This window comes from Lontra canadensis, unplaced genomic scaffold, assembly GCF_010015895.1.
Source record: "Lontra canadensis isolate GAN:19392208 unplaced genomic scaffold, GSC_riverotter_1.0 scaffold32, whole genome shotgun sequence".
NCBI classification, from domain to species: domain Eukaryota; kingdom Metazoa; phylum Chordata; class Mammalia; order Carnivora; family Mustelidae; genus Lontra; species Lontra canadensis.
The window spans coordinates 7,676,058-7,697,047 of record NW_022631026.1 but is presented as its reverse complement, the minus strand read 5'-3'; the positions used below and the strand labels follow the sequence as shown (position 1 = coordinate 7,697,047).

At 55.0% G+C, this 20,990-nt stretch overlaps 1 protein-coding gene across 4 annotated transcripts; it reads right to left on the bottom strand.

Annotated features, from left to right (window-relative positions):
* Nucleotides 1–266: 266 nt before the first annotated feature.
* Nucleotides 267–11,741, bottom strand: SLC66A3 (solute carrier family 66 member 3). 4 transcript variants are annotated; one of them, XM_032866858.1, is made up of 7 exons: nucleotides 11,446–11,729; nucleotides 8,055–8,137; nucleotides 7,871–7,940; nucleotides 5,888–5,945; nucleotides 3,570–3,690; nucleotides 2,717–2,758; nucleotides 267–1,365 (listed from the first exon to the last, which is right to left on the bottom strand). In XM_032866858.1, exons 1-7 carry the CDS (start codon nucleotides 11,586–11,588, stop codon nucleotides 1,274–1,276), a joined length of 609 nt encoding a protein of 202 aa, XP_032722749.1. In that variant the 5' UTR covers nucleotides 11,589–11,729; the 3' UTR covers nucleotides 267–1,273. The 4 variants fall into 4 exon arrangements, with proteins under 4 accessions (XP_032722749.1, XP_032722750.1, XP_032722751.1 ...); XM_032866859.1 differs by lacking the exon at nucleotides 2,717–2,758 and having other exon boundaries at nucleotides 11,446–11,733; XM_032866860.1 differs by lacking the exons at nucleotides 267–1,365; nucleotides 2,717–2,758 and adding an exon at nucleotides 2,954–3,231 and having other exon boundaries at nucleotides 11,446–11,736.
* Between the last annotated feature and the right edge of the window lie 9,249 nt (nucleotides 11,742–20,990).

The following is a 20,990-nucleotide window of genomic DNA, read 5'->3' as shown; positions in this document are numbered from 1 at the left end:
TGATTTTGGCTCAGGTCATGACCTCAGAGTCGTGAGGTCAAGCCCTGAGTCAGGCTCCATGCTAAGCAGGGAATCTGCTGGGATTCCTCTCCCTCTCCCTCTGCCCCTCCACCTATGTGCGCGCTTGCTCTCCCTCAAAGAAATCTTCTGAAAAAAAAGAGGACAACTATGATTGTAAAAGGTACAGAATGAATGATTTATTATTTATCTTTGTATACCACGTTTCTCTTCCTACTGTTTCCAAGCAATAGTTCTAAAACATCACAGTTTATATTTTTAAAACAGCATTTTATGTAACTTAAAACTAATCACATTAAAAACCTGACAGTTTTAAGCCTCAGCAAAGTTCAGAAAATAAAAGTTTGTTTTACATAGGAAACTAAAACATTTTCTAATTAAGCATCACCGACTTACTATGCCATTCATTATAAAAGGAAAGAGTTTTTAAATCTTAACGTTTATAAACTTTTATAGTAAAATGCAATGTCCAGTAATCTTGACATCATGTTTAGATTATGACAGAATGAAGTCCATAAGTACTTGCCAGAACCCAGCAATACCCTTTTACTGTAGGTATTAATGGACAAGATGTGTTTTTTTTCTAAAGGCGTGACCCTTTTAAAAGTGGCAGCATTACGCTTGAATCAGAAAAGTTCACTGGGACTGCCTCATCCTAAGCAAAGATTGCAGCTAACAGTACCTTTCCTTAAGGAATTACTTAAAGGCACCAAATGAAAATTAAAGGACTAACTTTGGTATTGGAACTCAAGCCAATTTTTGCTTCCCTCGATACCCTTACCATAGCCTAAGGAGGTACATATGTATTCTGATACAGTAAGGCCAGCCTGTTAAATCTATATGATAATTAAACAGTCCCAGAAAGTGAACCTTAGTAATGTACAACACTTCCATGACTGACTGAGAAAAATCCTACTCCATTCATAATCATGTGTGCCATGGAGAGGATTTATTCCTTACAAGATTCCAAAAGCTGAAAACCCGATGTCGTTAGCTCTTTGGAGAGAACTGAACCGTGGCGCTGCTCAGCCTGCAGGTGTCGGAGCCCTGCCTCCCTCCAGCTCCTGATGCCGAGGAGAAGGCGGGAATCCACATTTCTAAACAAGTGTCTAAAGGGCTCATGTCTAAAACACCTCTGGCTTCAGAGTTTCAGAAACAACTGACTAAACTTACAGAAGACCTTGAATCAGGCGTGCGCTGGTTCTGCCCTTGGGTCAGTTGTCAGGAATCCACTTTGGTAGGAGCTACGCATCCATCATTCAGCCTTCACGGCCGCCGTCCTGTAGCGGAGCACCGTGGCTGTCACCCACAGGTTCAAAGCAAGCATGATCACAAACCGCACGAGAACTGAAATCCACCAGGAAGAAAGGTATGTATTAACAAGTACTGTTCTCACGTCCTAAAACAAAAGCACTTCCTGCTCCAAGTGGGAACTTAGCCGCTGCTCAGCCCGTCCAAAGAAATCTGAAACTACATCACGAGAGGTACTGAACAACTTCGGTTCTAAATACTTCTGGGGGGCAGAAACCTTTGCCATAAGTGACTTGATGAAAACTCTCCTGATGCATAAGATTTATCAGATTTAATGTCTTTGTGGTTGTAAACATCCGTGGGATGTCAGCTAGACCGGCTTTCAGTGATTATCCCCAGATACACTGATCACATTCAGGAACAGCCGCCACTTTAAATATGAAGCAAACTGCAACTAGAACGTTCTCCATCTTCCAGACTCTTAATATGTGGGTCTGTTCTGCTCGTTAATTACAGTCTGACTCTTCTACGCATACGGAGACCGCTTCGGGTCCTCGGAGAGGACGGAGACCCGTCTTTCCCTTCTCCCATCAGACCCAAGTTCATCATTTGGCCAGAATACTTCAACGTGTCTCTCAGAACTGGCAGACGGTGTCTGAGCCGCAGATACAGCCTCCGCGAAGGGACACACCTATGCCCCACCGCTCCGCAGCAATATTTCTCAAATAACACTGATGATGCTTGTTTAAACGGTCTGTGTGCCAGGGACCTGTTTCTAGTCCTACAACAGGCGACACCGTTTGTTTTGATCATTTCCCAAAAATACGTATGCTCAACTTGGGAGTGGAAAACAGACCAAGGAATCATTAAATTCTTTTAATGTCAATCCAAGTATTTCCCCCTTTAAAAAAACAACAAGGATGTAGGGATCAAATGATTGTCAGCTCGGTAGACCCTGTCTTCACACTCACCCCAGAGCTCCCATTCGCTCTCCGTGGCTAAGCCATGTGTCCCCTGCTCACCACCCTCGCGCAGGCCACTCCGTCACGGTCTCCTCCCCTTCTCCCGATCTCACTCTTCCAAATTTGCCGCTCCAGGCCCCTCCAGCTCGGTCAGATTCCCCCTTTAGGTGCTCATCCCGTCCTACTCTTCTACAACACATTTCCCAGCATCCTTCGGTCATTAGTCGTGTTGGCATCACTGTCCCTCTCCATCCGCTGCTGGGGCGGAGGTTCCACAAGGGTAGGACTCTACGACCTTGTGCTGCACGTTCTATCCCAGGCCCTACAGGACGCAGACGCTCAGTCCCGGAAGTGGGGGCTGACGCCCAGGAGGAAACTTGCTGGCCTCTCCCCGTACAGGGGAGCAAGCTGATCCGTGAAACCCTAGACAGTTTACAAATGAAGCAGGCACAAAGGGCACACAGTTCAAAAAAGTGGATACTCACTTGTAAGGTCACCGGTGGTCATTAAAGTTGTTATTATTCTTGCTGTAAAAGAAAACATTCAGCAGTATCAATTTGCACTTCGAGATAATTCCTCCAGGTAAAATTAGGGAGCTAATAAGTAATATACCTAATTAGCAATTCCAGAAACCATACATATACTTCAACACGTCAAAGCACTTCAACATTTTAAAGGGGAAAATAAAACTCAAGAAGCCTTCATTTTAAAAATGAAGACCCTTTCCATCAACCCTTAATGGAGACATCGGTCCTTCAGGACACAGGAGTACAAAGTAGAATTCAAAGATCTGAAAGTAGTAAGCCTAGTTAATGTGATAGCTTTGAATTTAAAATATGTTTCTACCTAAAATAGTGTATATGTGTTTTAGGTAGTTCCTGCAAGAACCTGCAGGAACAGTGGAAATTCCGAACCTGAGACCCAGCGACACGGCTCCAGAAAAACACCGCGGCAAATTATATTCCTTCTCAAGTCAGCGTGTGGCTTTCAGCTCTGTAATCGGTTACGTCATAAAGATTCGTGTTTATAAAACGAGTTAGTGGATTCAACCTAATCAACCTCTTGATGCTTTTCAAAGAATAAGAGAGGATGGCAGATACTAGGCCAGATTTTTGGAGAAAGGTGGGCTTTTACTTATTTTTTAGCAGCTGGAATATGGATCTTGCAGAGAACGGAAGATGGTCTGCGTGACATCAGGGTCATTCAATGTCTACTTGGAGGTTCTGTGTGAACAGCTATGTGCAAAGGATTAAAGCTTGTGGGACGGTGCCAGGTGGACATCAAGGTCATAAACTTCAGCCGCCGGATGCCGCCCCTCCCCCCGCGTCCCGCTCTTACTGGCGCAGGTGTAGGAAGCGAGGCTCCAGGTGAGGGCGCTCACAGCTCCCGCGTCCCCGGTCTTCCACAGGTACTGCAGCTGGGCAAACTTGCTGGCCGAGCTGATGAGGGTACTCAGATTCTGTTTGCAAGTCAAACATGAGAAAGGCAGAGTCCTCGGTTAAAAAAGCAAGAGCACCAGATACCACAAGGGCTTCTGAAGCCACATCATCAGGGCAGGCGACAGCCAGTTGGCACAAGGACAAAGCCCGGGGGAAGGGAACAAGAGACCCAGCCAGAGGCTTGTTTATAACACGCCCAGTTCCACCGCTCGGTGGGCAACGGACGGGCCGTAGGCACAGCGGCTTCTCCAGCCACCTGCCAATGCAATTAGAGGCCAGACAGACACACAGACACGGGGTCTTAGAGGCCGGCTGCTTTGAACGGACTCATGAACTCAAAACAGCAGGCCGAGCACATCCACTCTCATGTCCACGTAGTCCAGGGGACCCTCTGCTGGCCCGCGAGGTCAGAGAGCACCCTCCACGGCGAGCAGGGCCCAACCCTGGGGTTTGCCCGCCTTCACCTTGGCCCAGAGACCCGCTGCAGCTGCCAGGCGGAGTGCAGACCAGAGGGAGCGAGGCGGAGGCTGGGACGGGGCCCACAGGCCATGACCACAGCCTTGTCTGCACCAGGGAGGCAGGAACTGGGGGCAGAAGCAGGGACAGGAGCGGTCTGACTGGATCCATGACCGTGGGGCTGGTGGGCTTTGCTGATGGGCTGTGGGATGCAGACAGAGGGAAGAGGAAGGACAGGCAGAAGCGGGCAGAAGGAGCAGGCAGAGGGTCGCCCTGAAGCCAAGTGAGCAAAGTGATTCAAAGTGAACGCTGACGGGGGCAGCAAACGCCCCAGAGATGCCAAGAGGAGGAACGAATGACAGTGGCTGGTGTCCTTGACCAGAGCACACGTGTGGCTTCTGATCGGCCCCCCGCACCCAACATGGTGCTGGCACTCCATGAGCTCTTGCTGAATGACCAAATCCTCAACAGCAACGCGGTTCTGCACAGGTGATGGGGAGGGCAGAGGAGCGAGGGGGTCCCTAGGACACGGGAGGACTGTGGGGAAGTGATGGGCATGGAGTGCTCTAGCGGAGAAGAGCCAGGGCCTGCGCCCAGAGCCAAAGAGAGGTCTTGCAGGGAGCTGGGCACAGACGGCTCCGAGGACGGACCCCAGGTGGGAAGACTGCGTCGGAGAGAGCCGGCCAGGGCACAGGGCAGTGCAGGCCGGCGGGGGGCTGCGGGGGAGGGGGTGGGGATCAGGACGAGAGCATGGAGGGCCCACTGGCGGGAAGGAAGGTAGGGCCCCGTTCACTCATGCCAGGGGCAAGGCCAGCGCTGCACAGACAGTCTGACAGTGTCGGCTGGATATGCCACCGCTCCTCCGTCTTCCAGGAGAAAAACCATCTCCAGAATCGTGAAGTAGTTCTCTTGGGGAGCTTCGCCAAGGCCCGCACAGATTTAGCAAATAAAAATACAGGACACCCAGGTAAATTTGAATTTCAAATCAACAGCAAATCATTTTTAGCGTGAGTATGTCTTGTGCAATATTTGGGATATATTTATATAAAAAATTCTTCATTATTAATACAGCAACCCCACCTATTTGCTCCCATGTGTCAAGAGGTTGAAATGTAATAGGGAGTCAAGTGTGCTTTCTGAGCAAAGGTCACAGACAAGACGTGGGGGTAGGGGTGAAGTTCACGGATCTGGGAGTGGCAGGCAGACGCTGGTGACCACCAACTCTGCTCCCTTTCCCCTTGGGTGGAGAAGTACACTCCAGTCACTCTGGAGAGAAGATCTGGGGGCAGATGGGTCCTGACCCACCCTCAGAACTCTATTCTCACACAATGAGAATTTTGGGCCCTTAACCAGAGAAGGAAAAAAGTACAGAGCTAACCCTTTTCTAAGGAGGACAAAAATGTTGCAGGGGACAGGGGAGGGCAAGGTTAGAAAAATAATGTGTTTGTGGCCAATATGCAATTATAGACCTGATCAGAAGCTCTTTAACTTATGTCTGGTCCTTCATCTACCACTGTTAACTACCTCCCAGCCCGGTTCCCTATGGACCACCCAAAAAAGGAAGTAAAAAATGTGGCCAAACATCTGAGAATCAGGTCTTTTAACGTTTGGATGGGACTGTGCTTTTGTTCGTTATCCTTTGGTACAGCTGAAAAATAAGCAGGTTAAACATTTGATCTACATGGTTCTTTGCGGGGCCAGTGGCTTGGAGGGACAGACAACTTCACCCGCTCTGTCTTCAAATGGCACGATAACACTTACCATGGCCAGATCTATGGTCCACTTCTGCAGGGGAAGGATGAACCACGAGGCCACAAACCTACCCAGTGCTAAGGGAGACAGCAGTGGTTTAGCTGGTGCCCCGCCACGCCCCCCGACCCCGCGCCGGAGCCTTCATGCCAAGACCACGGAGGGTGGGCCCATAAGTGGGCCTGGGAACCGCACTGCTAGAACTTCTCTGATTTGGAAAAGACAAGAACGGCTCAAAAGAACAGAAGCAGATTATGGAAGAGAATGGCCCAGAGCCCCCTGCGTTGGTGGACAGTTGCTAGGGTCCAAACGATTCTAAGTGCCCACTTAATCCCTGAGCATCAGACCTCTCCAATGCAATGTCAAAGTTAAGCATTTAAAGAAGATCGACACGGTAAGGCAGCCGCGTTCTGCAGGTGTCCCATGAAATTCTCTTCATTGACTTCCCCCCTTCCTGGCTAACTCCAGTGTCAGTCCCCATTAGCCATGCTGCGAGACGGGAGACATGACCGCACATTTCGGTCAAGCTCGGTGAGGCTACAAGCCAAGTCAGACCGAGCTGAAGCAAACACAAGAGGTAATGGCCGGGAGCCTCAGGTGTGACCTTGGGCAAGTCACTGTCCTTCTTTTAACCTCAGTTTGCTTATCTGCAACATGGTCTTAACACTCCTTGTCCCATCTGTGTCCTCAATGCCTGGTGGCACATCAGAGGGACCCCACCAGGTTGCTATGATTACTACTAACAACATTATTTAAACGAAGGGTTCCACAGTGCCCAGGTGAGTAGTAATTCCTGCCAACCTGGTCACACCAGCAGGGCCTCCGGAATCCAGGCAGATGAAATCTTGTTTTTAAAACACCCTCTAGGGGCGCCTGGGTGGCTCAGTGGGTTAAAGCACCGGGCTCTCTGCTCAGCGGAGAGCCTGCTTCCCCCCCACCCCTGCCCCCGCCTCTGCCTACTTGTGATCTCTCTCTGTCAAATAAATAAAATAAAAATCTTTGTAAAAAACACGCTCTAATTCAATTTCTTATACGAATTTTGCCCAGCTTTATACTATTCATTCCAAATATCCATCTTACGTAACATTTTACAAAACCTGACCAGTAGCGGCAGGAACAGCAACTCCTGACTTCCCGCAAAATGACCTTCGGGTCAGGTGGCCTGACTTCAAAAATAAATGTACATGGCACCCTGTTCAATGTGAATTTCAGATGGACAAAAATAGTCTTTGCGTATAAGCACGTCCCACACAATACTGGGGAGACGCTTTTGCTAAGGAAGAGTTCACTGTTAATACGGCAACCCTCCCTCCCGCTCATCGCGGCTGGCCGGAGGAGGTCGTAAACCGGAGCTTGTTCCGTGCTCCCACGACTGTGACTCTTGCGACAAAACGGGGGCACGACTCATCTCACAGACGGGACGCGCAATTTCTACAGAGCGTTGAAATGAAAGCCGGGCCCCGGGTCACAGACGATGCCACGTGAGAGATCCCCACCACATCCCTTCTCATGTCTGGGGCATCATTTTCACTTGGAACAAACGTTCCAGAACCCCGCTCGCACAGGGACAGGCAGGATCCAGCCCGCCAACCGGTGCGTTAGTATCATGTGAATGACAGCCATTCCCGTTACTCGGACTTCAGAGACTCGGGACGGTTCCAGGGAAGAGGGAACGTCTCCCTTCCCCTAAGAACAAAGGTGGACCAGGCAGCCCCAGGCAGACGCTTCCAGCAGGGAGGGAGTCCACAAGCATATGGGCTCACTGTGCCGTGGGCACCCCGGCCTCAGAAGAGCAGCCGGAGGGCCGGGACCACTGGGACTATCTCTGGGCTGGGGAGGTATCGTCACTCGTAGGGGGTCTTGCGTTTGGGATCTTTTTTAGTTTAACCAAAAGGACATGTATCTGGGAAAGGACTTGGCTTAACGACATACACGGGAAGCAGGTAACACCCCCTTCCCCCCCACCCCCATTCCTGAAGGCAGAAGGAAGGATACGCCCCGAGGTAGGGCACTGCCCCTCTCACGTTCCCATTGAAATGGAAGACACACAGCAGGAGGAGGACATCTGAAAGACAAAGGTCCCCAGTGAGGCAGGAGAAGGTGGGGGGGGAATGTTGGGGGGGGGGAATGGACATTGAGGGGGACACCAGGGGATGGAGGGGTCCCAGGGACCTGTTACCTTGTGCGATGAGAATGGGGTACTCCAGGTAGGTGAACAGCGGGTACTCATAGTAACACTGGTACCGGAGAAACACCAGGAAACTGGGGAGAGAGAGGGCATGCCTGAGCTCCACTGACCCAGTGCCCGGCGGGGAGGCCTGGCCAGCCACCCCCTCCCCCTGGGGGGAGCCCAGATTTGCTCACAAAACCCTGGAACTGGAGGTTGGAGCCTGCAAATATCAAGTGGAGGTGATTTGGGACACAAAGGATGGAATGGCCACGGCTTTGAGCACGTGCCCAGGGCCGACGGGGCTCTGGGCATGACATGCATGGTCTCTGCCAAGTCCCTTCCACGGAGGCCAAGCCGTGCGCCAGCATGGGGCTCCCGGGCTGGCCTGTCTCCAAAGCTCCAGGGCACAGGCAGCCTCCCCAGAAGGCTCAGACGGACATCCCAGGGGGCAGGAGGTAGAGCTCGTGAGGGGCTGGGCGCGTGTGGGTGCAGCCCTGAGCGGAGAGAGGAGTCCTGAGGAGGACCAACTCCTTGGACGATCCCTGTGGCCTTCCAGACTGCTGCCCTGGATAGGAGGAGCAGCGGGGGGAAAGGCAGGACGAACAGCCACCAGTTCCTTAAGAATATTCTAGCTCGAAGTGGCCCAGGACTTGGTGGGACCCAGGTAGAGACCCCAGGAGATGACCCCTCTCAGGAGGAAAGGCCTGGGCTTCCTGCCCTTCCAGCTCACACACCCGCGCCGGTCAGTTCTCTCAGAACCTAAATCCCCATGCTGTCCCCTCAGACCCTCCTGCCCCATCACCCAGGCCGTCTGTCCGGGTGAGCCAGAGCCTCCCTCCTTCCCTCATCCAAATGTAACCTCTCATGACCTCAGCGAGGAAGGGGACTGGCGAGCCTGTGCCTCCCGCCCCAATCCTGTTTCTAACTTAGCAAACCGAACTGTTCTTGGCTGAGCTGGGGGTAAGGTCACAGGATGGGAGGTGGGCCGCCAGCGTCACCGTGAGTTCGTGCGTCTCCCTGGGCCTGGGCCTCCCTCGTTGTCCCCTTCACAGCCTGCAGCCCGCCCCACGGACCCCACAGCTGGGCTGCCTGCAGTCCGGCTTTGCAATTGGTCACGTCTGGGCGTCAGGGGAAAAGCAGGGGCTCTTCCTGGCCCTCCGGGCTGCCTGGCCTCGCCTCCTGTTGGGCCTCTAGAACAGCACCTTTCTGAGGGGGACCTGGGGTCGGCTCTACCCCACCCACCTCTGCAGAGCACAAGGGCAGCCAGCCAGCCGCAGGCACAGCAGACTCGGAGCAGACCCTGCGGGATGGATGACCAGTAGGGTGATGAGCAGGCTTCACAGCAACCCACATTTCATGTCATTTTCTGGAATCATTAAGATATGGCTTATGTCCCCATTCTTTCAGACACGGGTTTTCAGAGTTAATTTGCTGAGATCAGGATCCAAGGAGGGTACCTGTCCTCCAAGAGGCTGTTATATCTTCTACTTCCCAGGAGATAAAGGGTCCTGCTGATGCTGATGCCTACGGGGTTCTTTCTGCTGGAATTCTGGCGGCTCCCCTCCCCCTAGTAGGCCTCAGGCAGGCACTGCCCCGAGCGCCCAGGCCCAGGCGGCCCCAACCAGCGAAGGCTGGGGAAGGAAAGGGGGAAGTCGGCAAGGTGCTGCCACCCCTTCCCCCCACCCACGACATGGCGGATGAGTCCAGAAAGCAGCAAAACCCAGTGAGTGTGGAGAGCGGGGGAAGGTAGGCATCAGCATGGAGAGAGCCAGGGACCGGCTGAGCCCTAGGGTCCTGCCGCTGCCCGGAAACTTGGGCCCGGGGCTTCACCGTCTCCGCCTCGGGTTCCTGCTGGCTGGGGAAGAAAACAATGCTTAATCCCTTGGCCGTCCTAAGGACTGAATACCGTAAAGTCTTTAAAGCACAGGGTCCGCACGCAGACCCGGCTCTGGAGGAAGCGTGGCCTGAGCCGGCGATAAAACCCAGGAATCCAGCGGCGGGAGCCCCGGATCACTTCCAGCTGGGCTTGGAGGAGAGGGGCCTGGTCACAGCCGCGGCCATTTACATTGGTCCGTGCGCGGGGTCGGCCTCCACGAAGCCCACCGCCCGCGCCGCCCCCTGCGCCGCAATCCCCGCAGGCCCCGCACGCGGGCCGCACCGCACAGCCCAGGGACAGTTCTGCCCCCGCGCGCGGTGGGACAGCGCGACTGCCCCCCGCTGTGGGCCGCCTGCCGAGCTGCAGGTGCGCGCACGCTCCCGACCCATTCGAGAGGCGTCGGCGGTCTTCGGCTCACCCGCACCGCGCCGGCCTCACCTTCCCCGGTCGGGGACCTAGAGAAACCGACGCCCTCTCTCCGGGGTCGTCCCAGCCCCAGGACGTCCCCAGGACGTCCCAACCGACGTCCCAGCCCCAGGACGGACGCAGCGGTGCGGGCCTCTCCGATCCCGGCTACGCAGCCGGGGGCCCCAGTGTTGTGGGGTCGTTCACACACGCGCCAGCGCCCGATTCTTTCTGGACTAAGCCTCTCCCCACATGAGCGCGCCCGGGGCAGGACCCCCCACTTCTCCCACCCCCACCCCAGGTCTCTTTCTCCCTCCCTTGCCCCCGGCTTCTATCCAGCCCCCAATCCCGGGGTCAACCCGCCTGCTGCCTCTCCAGGGCGTGCTTCCGCCGAGGACCGGCCCGCACGGTCGCGGGGCGGTAACTGGGGGGCCCCAGCGGGCGAGGAGCGAGATGAGGTGGGCCTGGCCTTGCCAGGGGTGCCGGGCTTCGTGTACCTGCTTTCCCACCAATTCGAATTTTCCCAACCGAGGTTTACAACTCTGCTTTTCGCGTTTACATCTTTAAATACGGAGTCAGGGCGGCCGCTCGGAACTTCTGACGCACGAGCGCCCTCGGAGCGCCCGGGCTCCTCTCCGGCTGGCTGTGGCCGGATTCAGGTCCTTCTCCTCTCCCTCCAAAGAGCTCTCCATTCTCTGAAGCCTCCTCCCCCGTCACGTGTACCTTTTAAAAGCCAGGGGATCCTTAGAATTTATAGTTCAGCCCCTCATTTACACGCAAAGAAGCCGGGACCCGAGAAAAGGGGTGATGGCGGGTAGGATGTGTATGACAGAGCCTCCAGGTGCAAATGGCTCGCTCAAAGCCGCTCGGTCGGTCTGTGGCTGCCGGACGGGTGATTTCGCCAGATGGTGTCCGCATCTGTAAGATGGGCGTGCGCCGTGGGCGCGGTGAGCCGCAACTGATCAGGGATGGTGAGCGGCCCCGGGAAGTATCTGCCCAGTGCCCGGGCGCTTTCGGATCCGCTTCCTGGCCCTACTCTGTTAGACCCGCTGCGCTCCCGGGGTCCCGGCCCCTCCAGGCCGCAGAGACGAGGGGGAAGGGCAGCCGCCCCGTCCTTACCCCGCCAGCTCCAGAAGTAAACTCGGGAGGCTGATGCCCCGAGCGCTGCGCGCCGCCAGCACCGCGGAGATCTGCGGCAGCTTGAGCGCGGCGCACACGCCCAGAGTGCTCCAGTTGCAGATCAACAGCAGCTGCTCCCGCATGGCGCCCTCGGGGCTGGGGGCTCCCGGCCCGGACTTGAGGGACTTGGGGACTCGGCTGGGGCGCAGCTGCGCGTAGTAAGGAAACTGCTCTGCGCTGGGCCGCGGGGCGCGCCGAGTCCTTCCGCCTTCCCTGGGCGCCCGCGTCCTCGCCCAGGGGCCGCCCCGCCCAGGTCCGCCCTGTTGGCGACCGCGCCCCCGCCCCGATCTCCGCGCCCCGCCCGGGTCCGGTCCTCACCCCTCCCCGCGACCGTCCGCCCCGCCCCGCGTCTGGCCCCGACCCCTCCCCAGATACGCCCCGAGGCCACCCAGTCTAGGGAGCGCGCCTCCGCCCGCTTTTCGGCTCCCGGTCCCGCCCGGGGACGCCCCTCACCACCGCGCCCCCGCCGTCCGCCGTGCGCCCGACCCCGCCCCGGCCCACCCGGTCCGGTCCACCCGGGTCCACCAGGTCCCGGTGCGCTCCTCCCCATCCGTCCGCCCCGCCCCCGGCCCCGCCCCACGTCCGCCCCGCGTCCGCCCCGCGTCCGCCCTACCCCGGGGCGGCCCCTCCGCCCGCGGTTCTCGGGCGGTGCCCGCTGCTGATGCACTTTTCTGTGTTGGGGGCGCGCGGTGCCGAGCTGCCGGGGGACCCCCAGACGGTTCCGCTTTCCCACGGGCTGCGTGGGGACGGGCTGAATCCCGGGAGGGCAAACGGGCGCCCCCTCGCGGGAGGATGGACCGTTTTGTGGGATTTTTTCACTCCCCAAGCGCTGTGCTTTGTTTTCTCAGGAAGCATTTCAGAAATGAAACCTTGTGACGACGTTAACGATCCAACTCCGTAGACGTGCGTCCTCCTCGTCGTACTTGGGGACACGGGCTTTGCGGTCGGGGGCGGGGCCAGAACCTCCCCGGGTCGTCTCATTTCTGCCCTTTCCTGCCGCTGGGTGTGGGGCGCTCCTCCCCATCCCCTGGAAGTCGGGCCCCTCACCACTTCAGAGGGAACGTTGTTCTTGAGGAGGTAAAGTAGAGTCTATGATACAAGAAGGTAAGGTAGACGCGGCACAAAACGGGCGGAGTGTGTTCTCCAAGCTCTCAGAATCCACGGAGCAGTCAGGTTCTGAAGCAGGAAAAAAAAACAACACAACAAATCACACAAATGCAATGCTAGAATTCGCGGTGGCTGGTTCTGTGCCGTGACCCTCAGCCAGGCTTCAGGCTTTCCTCCCGTCTGGTCCCCTGTGCCTCCCCGCGCCTCCAGCCACCCGACCCGGCCATCAAAACCTTCCTCTGGAAAAAACCAGAAGTATCGGGTCCTCCTTCCCAAGCCTAAAGGGGAACTGGATGTCCAGAAGGAAACTTTCAAGAGGAAAAGGAAGAGTGTGCATGTTTAATCCTCATCTTCTAGAGATTCTGAAATACTTAGAAATGAGATATATTATGTCTGGAATTTGTTTCCAAATATTGGGGGCCTGGGTGGAAGGGTGGGGATGTAGAAGGAACAAGATGAGCTGTGAGTTGATCGTTCTTGGCGTTGATGATGGGTATGTGGTGGGATTACTGTTCTACAATGAAGTTTTAAAATCAAAGAGAAGATAGGTACGGGGTGCTTGTTCCTCTAGTTTTAAGGGAAGGATTCTGTGCTCCAGAAGGGTCAGGCAGCTTGCCTCCTGTCCCCCAGCCAGCCCAGCTGGAGTCTGTCTCTGTTCCCCAGGCACCGTGCCCTTGCTATGTGGGGCAATCACGCTCCCTGGGAGCCCGGTGCTGGGGTGGCTTGGCTGTAGCTCTGCATGACTCTAGGTCATTCGTCCAACCTCCTGGTGCCTCAGTTTTCTCCTCTGCAGAATGGGTAGAGCAAAGGCTTCCCGGTACTCATGGGAATGTCGGCTCTCCTGGATTGGCACCACCAGCGATGGCAATTCTCTGGCAATTCTCAGGCAATTCTCTGCCTGCCCTGTTACTAGGGCTCCTGGGCTCCCCTGCGAACCAGCCACTTTTCGAAGGAGCCTGACGCCCTGTTAATAAACAGAGTGTGGGGTTTAGAAACAAAGACCTGGGATGAGATGTGCTTAGTACTTTTGCGGTGTCAGTTTCATCTGCCCTCTTAGGAGACAGAGCTGGGGTGCATGCCTGTGTGCGTGCGTGTGTGTTGTATTAATCTGCTTGGGCTGCTTTAACAAAACACCACAGACTGGGGGGGGGCATAAACAACAGAAATTTATTTTCCCATACTTCTGGAAGCCGGCAAAGGAAGGTGCTAGTGAGTTTGGCTCCTGGTGAGACCCAGCTGTCTTCTCCCTGTGTCCTCACGTGGTCTTTTCTCTGTGTGTACACACCCTTGGCATCTCTCTCTCTCTCTCTCTCCTTAGAAGGACACCGGTCCCATCGGACTAGGGCGCCACCCTTATGACCTCAATTATCTCCAAATACAGTCCCATTGGGGTTGGTAATTCCACATGTCAGTTTGGGGCCGGGGGACATAATTTAGTCCATAATATATATATTCATACTTCTCTGTATCTATCCGAATGCATTGCATATGTAATATATATCACACATACCATGCTGACCCAAAATCTTCCTTTTAACAAAACCCCCAGACTTGAAGGCGCACCAGCTTGAGAGGCACTGGCTGCAGAAGCTGAAGAGGATGGGCACTCCCTGTGGGACACCTTCATAAAACTAATTCTCTTGGCCAAACGTTCGCTTCGTGCATAATGGACCGCAGCAAGGTTAAAGTGCCATTCCCTGACATCAATTTAAAATGCAGCTCATCTGCTCTTTGCTACATGTACCAAGAGAACGAAGACCATTCTCAGCAATCAGACTGTCGACATTCCGGAAAATGTTGACGTGGCTCTGAAGGGCCCGGGTGGAACCTTCTGGAAAGACTTCAACCACATCGGTGCAGAACTCAGTCTCCTTGGAAAGGAAAAAAAGTGGCTCTGAGTTGACAAATGGTGGAAAATAGAAAAGAATGGCTATTGTCTTCACTGTGTGTAGTGCACAAAACATGGTCAAGGGCGTTATACTGGGCTTCCGGTTACAAGGTGAGGTCGTGTATGCTCCCTTCCCCATCAACATCGCTACCCAGGAGAATGGTTCTCTTGTCGAAATACGAAATTTCTTGGGGGAAAATACACCACCAGGGTTTGGATGAGGCCAGGTGTGTCTTGTTCTGTATCTCAAGCCCAGAATGATGAGTTAATGTTTGAGAGAAATGACATTGAACTTGTATCAAACTCAGCTGCTTTGATTCAGCAAGCCACAACCGTTAAAAACAAGGATATCAGAAAATTTGGGGGGTGGGATCTATGTTTCTGAGAAAGGAATGAATCAGCAGCCTGATGAATAAGAACTAAATTGTCCAGCGGTAGAAACAGCAAGATGCCGGGTGATTTTTTCAGACTTATTTGTGGTATTTTAAAGATGCAACAGAAGCTGTATTGATTTCGGGGCTTTTTCTTAAAAAAAAAATGCAGCTAATCTTCGAAGTGGGAAGTGTGGGAGCGTCTTCTTTGGTTACCTGCCCTGAAGATCCTGTTGATTCGTCTTCCACATTCAAGGGGTCTCGGTAGCAGGCCACACTCACTACTGCCACAGCCTTTGGGAACAGAAAGGTCGACATTATTTTCCTTTGTGTCACAGATCTGCATGCTTGTGAGGTTGCTCGCTGTGGTAAATTCAAAATGAGGCCGGGCGAGCCTCCCAGACAGGGTCCCAGGAGACAACAGAATGTTCTGGAACTTTGAGGGGTCTGGAAGTTCTCCGCCAAGACGAATGTGTCAGTGAAGGTCTAGCGACAGACCACACAATCGCCTTCTGTAGTTAGCTTAGTTATGACTGCCCAGTGTTGAGCAGTGTAAGGACGAGGAAGCAGATACGAGGAAGAGTCTGGAAGGAACAGAAGGCTCACTGAAGAATCGCCCTGGGAGGGGGCATGTCCACGACCACAGGAAGCTGCCCCCGTGGCTGCCCAGTGCTCTTGAGGCTGGGGTCTGCCACTAGGCTTTAAGACCCAGCTGTCCCAGTAGGACCCGCCTTCCTACATCTCTGTACTTCTAGAAGCGTCCTGGGGTGGTGCCTTCTGCCCTCTGAGCCTCCTGGGGGTGCTCCTGCTTGGCAGGAACCGGTCACGTGAGAAGGCAGACTGTCGCTGCGTCTGGTACCCCCAGCTTCATTGTTCATTGTTGGGCCGCTGTCACCTCAAGGGGCCTCACGTGATCACACCCTCAGCATGTGGCATCGTGACAATGTTCCCACACTCTGGGGCGCTCTGGACAGAAGACGCGATTTCTGTTTATTATGCCTTACTGGGTGGCGGGAATTCTGCAGGGCAAATCTCGTCTGAGCTATTGCTCTCTGATGTGGCTGGGTGCCCGAGCTGGAGGCTGACGGCCCCCGCAGGGCGAGTGGGGAGATTTTGTTTGAAGCCTGTGCGGCTCAGCCTGTGGGTTTCCCGTCTCAGGACGCTTAGGGCTCTGAGGGTTCTGTGTCAGACAGATTGTAGGGCCGTGGCTGTGTCTGTGACCGCCTCAGGGCAAGGAGCACTCTCCGACCTCCACGTCCTGTCTCCCTGACTCTTCCAAAGTCCTCTGCTGCTCTGAACACGAGGACTCCACTGGACTTGGCCGTGGACCTGCAGTTTTGGGTTCTGGGTTCTGTCCTGTGAGCGGCTGAGGCTGGAGAGGGAAGAGGGCCCGAGTGTGGCGGGCATCGGTCAGGGAACAGGACGCGCCCAGAAGAGGAGGCGGCCCTCGGGAGCACTGAGGGGGAGCACTCCGGCTCTCCTGGGTTTGGGGTGAGTCTCAGGCGTGTCCAGGCATCATTTTAGGTGTTATGTGCAGAGGGGGTCTCCACGGTGGGCTAAATGTGCCCCGTGGTTTCGGTAAAGTCTGCTAATTGTCAGATAACACGATTTGCGTGCCAGCTGCTCCTGCCTCCGCCCGTGCGGTGGGAATCCCCCGGGCCGCTGGTAGGGTTGTTCAGCAGCCGGCGGGTACTGCCTGTAGGAAGTGAAATAGGGAAGTAAAGAGGTTTCTTATAAACATCACAGACTTGTCAACAGCAGCAGGGACAACTGTAGAAGCATCTAGAAGGGGAGCGCCTGCCGCGTGCCAGGTGCTTTGCTCCCATCACGGTGTTCCCCTCACCTGCTGAAGCAAGACCGTTTCCATTTCGCGGTGGTTCCGTGGTGGAAGCAGTTCCTGGCCCTGCCAAGTGGCTGGGATTCCCTCCTCCCCCTCCCCCCTACTCTCCCTCTCTTCATCCTGGGTCCACAGGAACAGCGACAGGAGGGAGAGGCTCCAGCCCCGGGCCCCGCCTGTCCCTACTCTTCTGGGAGTGCTCCCTGCCTGCCGGACCTCTGTAAGACAGAGCTGTCCTTCTATGGCTGGGGACAAACAACCACCAGGCCAGAGACAGAAGCTGCCTGCTCTGGGCCTCAGCCAGGGGAGGTGGGATTGGAGGAGGAGGATTTCTACCTGACTCTGAGCCTCTCTCCCTGCACTGGCTGCTTTGCATGAGGCCCTGGATGTGGCTGATGTGGGTGTGGGATTCCAGGGTCTTGCAAACCTCTGCTGTCTTCCCAGCACGGCCCTTAAAGACTGAATGAGATGGGCAAGCTCTGAACTTCCCTAGGCCTCAATTTCTTCGTTTTAAAATGGGGATAATCATACCCATCTCATAAATGTTCTGAGAGGTACCCAGTAGGTGCGTAATAAATGGTGGTTCCTTACTGAGTGCAAACTAGCGAACTGTTTTTGGGGTTTGTGGGTACTGGCTTTGCTCCTAAAGCTGTGGAGAGTGGGTTACCCTAGGAGGAGTCCGGTATGGGCTCCGGAGGAAGATGCGGGAATCCCAGCTCCCACGTCCCAGCTGGGACATCCCATAGCATGTTGGCTCATCTGACCGGGGAGCTGACTTTTGGGTCCTCTGTAACCTTGATGGGAAGGGGAGACTTGGCCAGGATGGGGGTTCTACAGTGCAAGTGAGTCTTAGACGTGATGACACTTTGCCCCAACCACTGCTCTCTCCTAAGAACAAGGGCATTCTCCTACATCATCTTGCTAGAATGGTCGCACTGTGCAGATTGAACGTTGGTACAGAGCTATTGTCTACTATTTAGTGCCTATCGTCTGACCTCTAGTCTGCACAGTGTCCTTTAGGGCTGCTTTTGCTTTGTCGTGGGAGCTGGTCCTGAATATTTTCTGTACTGCCTTTAATGTTGATCCCAACCGCAGTGTCCCATGTCTCTCAGGATATTGACGTGGCAAAGAGTCAAGGCCAGCGGTTAGGCAGACAGCCCCTCCATTGGGGCGTGCCCGACGGCTGGCTCGGGTTATGTGGGGCGGGCGGGAGCGCTCCCGGGGTGGGCGCCCCTCCCCAGCGGGTCCCTTCAGGACACACCTGCTGTCCGCTGTCCTCTGGCTGGCGAGGTTAAGTTTAATAGTGTGGTTAAGGGGAGTCTCTCAGACTTCATCATTTATCACTCCCTAAGAATCTTTCCCATAGTGCTTTTAGTATCTTTTACTGATTCTTACCCAAATCAGTGATAGTGATAAAATGGTGATTTTCTGTTTTTTTTTTTCATTTATGCTCCATTTTTCAGTAGAGAAGAGCTTTTCTTCCTCTACTTAAACATTTTAAAACTTATTGATATGGACTCATGGCATTATTATTATCATTATCATTATTATTATTTATTATTATTATTTGGTGGGATTTAGGGGCACTGGCTTTGCTCAGAAGCTGTCAGGGGTGCGTTGCCACAGGTGAAGTCAGGAATGGGCATCATTTTACTGCTCTCCTTGTCCTAGATTTCGCCAGTGGGAACCCCTTCAAGCTGGTTCTGACTCCATCACTTTGAGGACCCTCATCCCGTTTGGAACACTTTCTCACTTATGGGCATAGGAAGAAACTCTGAGCTCACCTCGTACGTTCTCTGGACAGTGGTGTGTGTGGGTGTGTGTATGAGAGAGAGAGAGAGAGAGAAAGCAGCGATGCTGGTTTTGCCACAGGAGAATGAGGCAGGGGAGGTCAGAGAAGCAGTTGTAAAAGGCAAAGAAAGAATCCTTCAGCCTCTCTATGCCTCGGTTAACCCCTACTTCCAGCTCTTCCCAGCCTTGGGCAGTAAGATGTCTTGTCTCCTTGTTTCTAATGGCCCCCTGGCCTTTGCTGGTGCTGACACAAAGGCTTGGCACCCACTTCTCCTGGCCCAGTCGGCCTCCTTTGTTTGGGTCCTAATGAGGCATGACACAGATACCCCTTAGCCCGGGTGTCCTTGGCTCCGGCAGGTGACGTGGCCAGGATGTGGGGCGGTAGAAGCAGGCGTCCTCTGGAGAGGACCGCAGACACGGCAGGGAAGGGCAGGGATGGCCGGCTGGTAGTGGGGAGGGGTCTCCCGTGATGACACCACGTGCAGGAGAGCTGCGGAGTGCGGAAGGCGGCTCTTCCCGGGGGCTCTCTGCTCAGGAATCGCCTCCTGGGTGCTCCCCTGCCTTGGAGCCCTTCCTGGCAGTGTCTGTCCCTTTGAGCAGAAACCCCTCCCCTCCCAACCTGCCTGGCTGTTCCTCAAGGACCAGCTCGGTGACGACTCCTGCAGGAGGACTTCCTCCCTGAGCCCCCAAGCTGGGGCTCCCACAGACGAGCCCTCTGTCTCTCCGGCTGAGAGCCCCTGACCCGCAGCCCCACGGCGGGGTCAGGCACAAGCTGGAGCAGGGACAGGTGCCTGCCTCTAGCAGGGCTCAGCCAAGTGTGGAGAGGACCAGTCTGGGACCTGCAGAATCCAGGGCTCCATACGCGCGCAGCTCTGTGACCCAGGGCCCCGGGCTGGGTGTTGCTTTAAGCCACCTGCAGAAAACTGTTGCCCAAATCTCCTTGTGCAATCAGGCAGAGCCTCTGTGTCTTACTTGGGGTTATGACACAGCCGGTGTTTGCCTCCTAACGCTCCTGCAGGGGCGAGGTGTGCTTTCTTGCCTTCGTGAGCCTGGGGGTGGCCATGTGACCTGTTCAGCCGCTAACAGGCTAGCGGATGAGGGCTTGCGAAGCTCTGCACGGCTTGCGTTGGCTCCTGGGCTCTGGTGAGTGCCACGAGAACGTGCCCTAGGAAGCTATTGGTCCAAGGTAATGGGAGACCTATGGACAGACTTGGCCTCAACCCGAAGCCTGGAGCCAAGTCCATGCAGACCCTTGAGCAAGAAGTGGCGTGGTGTGTCACACAGTGTGACGGCAGCCCGCTGAGCCTCAGGGCCTGCTTGCACACCCAAAGACAGCGCGCTGAGCAGGTGCCATCCTGGGACCCAGTCTCTCCGCCCCCATTTTACAGCGGTAAAGACTGAGGCCCGGAGAGGAGAATTGGGTTTGGTAAAGTCAGGCGTGAGTCCGGCTCTTCTGTGGCTGTAGAATCCCGGCCAGACTGAACGACGTCTTCGGCTTAGTTTCCAAGTCTCTCAAATCATGGCAATAACCCTTCCAAAAGACCATTCAGCGAGTGTGCCGAGTACAGGGTCTGTGCTCGATAACCGCGTTGTCTGGAGGTGGCAGAACCCACACCTGTCCCCGGCCTCCTGCCCTCCCTCTGGGCACGGGCAGAGAAGCTCTGGATGATTCTCTCCAGTCTACATGGGCTCCGACCCCCGCATCTGCATTTAACCTTGACTTATCCTCCCCCCTGGGAGCTCCCAGAATATCTCTTGCTTCCACCCTCTCTCTCCAATGGAAATAAGAGCCCATTTGGATCCCAGGAGCCCTGCTCCCCTTTCCTGCTATGGCTGATCCCAGGCCCGGGCACCTCCATGTCCTCCGCAGAGCACAGAGTGCATAGAGTGGGCCTGGGTCACGGGTTCCCAGGGCGGCCGGCAGGGCCTCAGCTCGGGCTCCATTAGGGGGACTCCCCCCGGCTTGGCTCCAGCCCACCCCTGACCATCCAGACCATCACACCCAGACCATGAAGCTGACCCAAGGGCTGACCTCCCAGCAGCCCCTGTGTGAGGACCCACATCTCCCCTGCGTCACTCACCAGGAGGCTAGTCTCACTCCCGAGAGAGGGGCGTCCTCTGCAAACACACCATCGTTACCATGACCCAGGCCCTGCTCTGAGCAGTCACACACGCTAACCCACTTCATCTCCACGACAACCTTCTAGAATCAGTACTTTTATTAGTCCCGTATGTGGTAGACAGAAAGCGGCCGCCAAAGTCATCCACGCCCCAATCCCAGGGCTTATGAATATGTTTCTTTACATGCGAAAGGGATTTTTGCCAACATGATTAGATTAAGAACTGTGAGATGGAGAGATTATCTTAGATATCCTAAAAGATGGAGAGAGGGAGGCAGAGAGAGAGAGAGAGAGGTTTGGAGACTGGAGATGCTATCATTCTGCTTTTGGAGATGAGGAAACCGTGGGCCAAGGAATGTGGGCAGCCTCCC

Coding starts and splice junctions, on each gene's coding strand:
- SLC66A3 (XM_032866858.1), bottom strand. CDS start 11,588: ATGCGGGAGCAGCTGCTGTTGATCTGCAACTGGAGCACTCTGGGCGTG. Junction 5,946..7,870: donor GCAGTGCCCTACCTCGGGGC/GTATCCTTCCTT, acceptor AGCACTGGGTAG/GTTTGTGGCCTCGTGGTTCA. Junction 2,759..3,569: donor CGCTTCCTACACCTGCGCCA/GTAAGAGCGGGA, acceptor TTTCTTTTACAG/CAAGAATAATAACAACTTTA.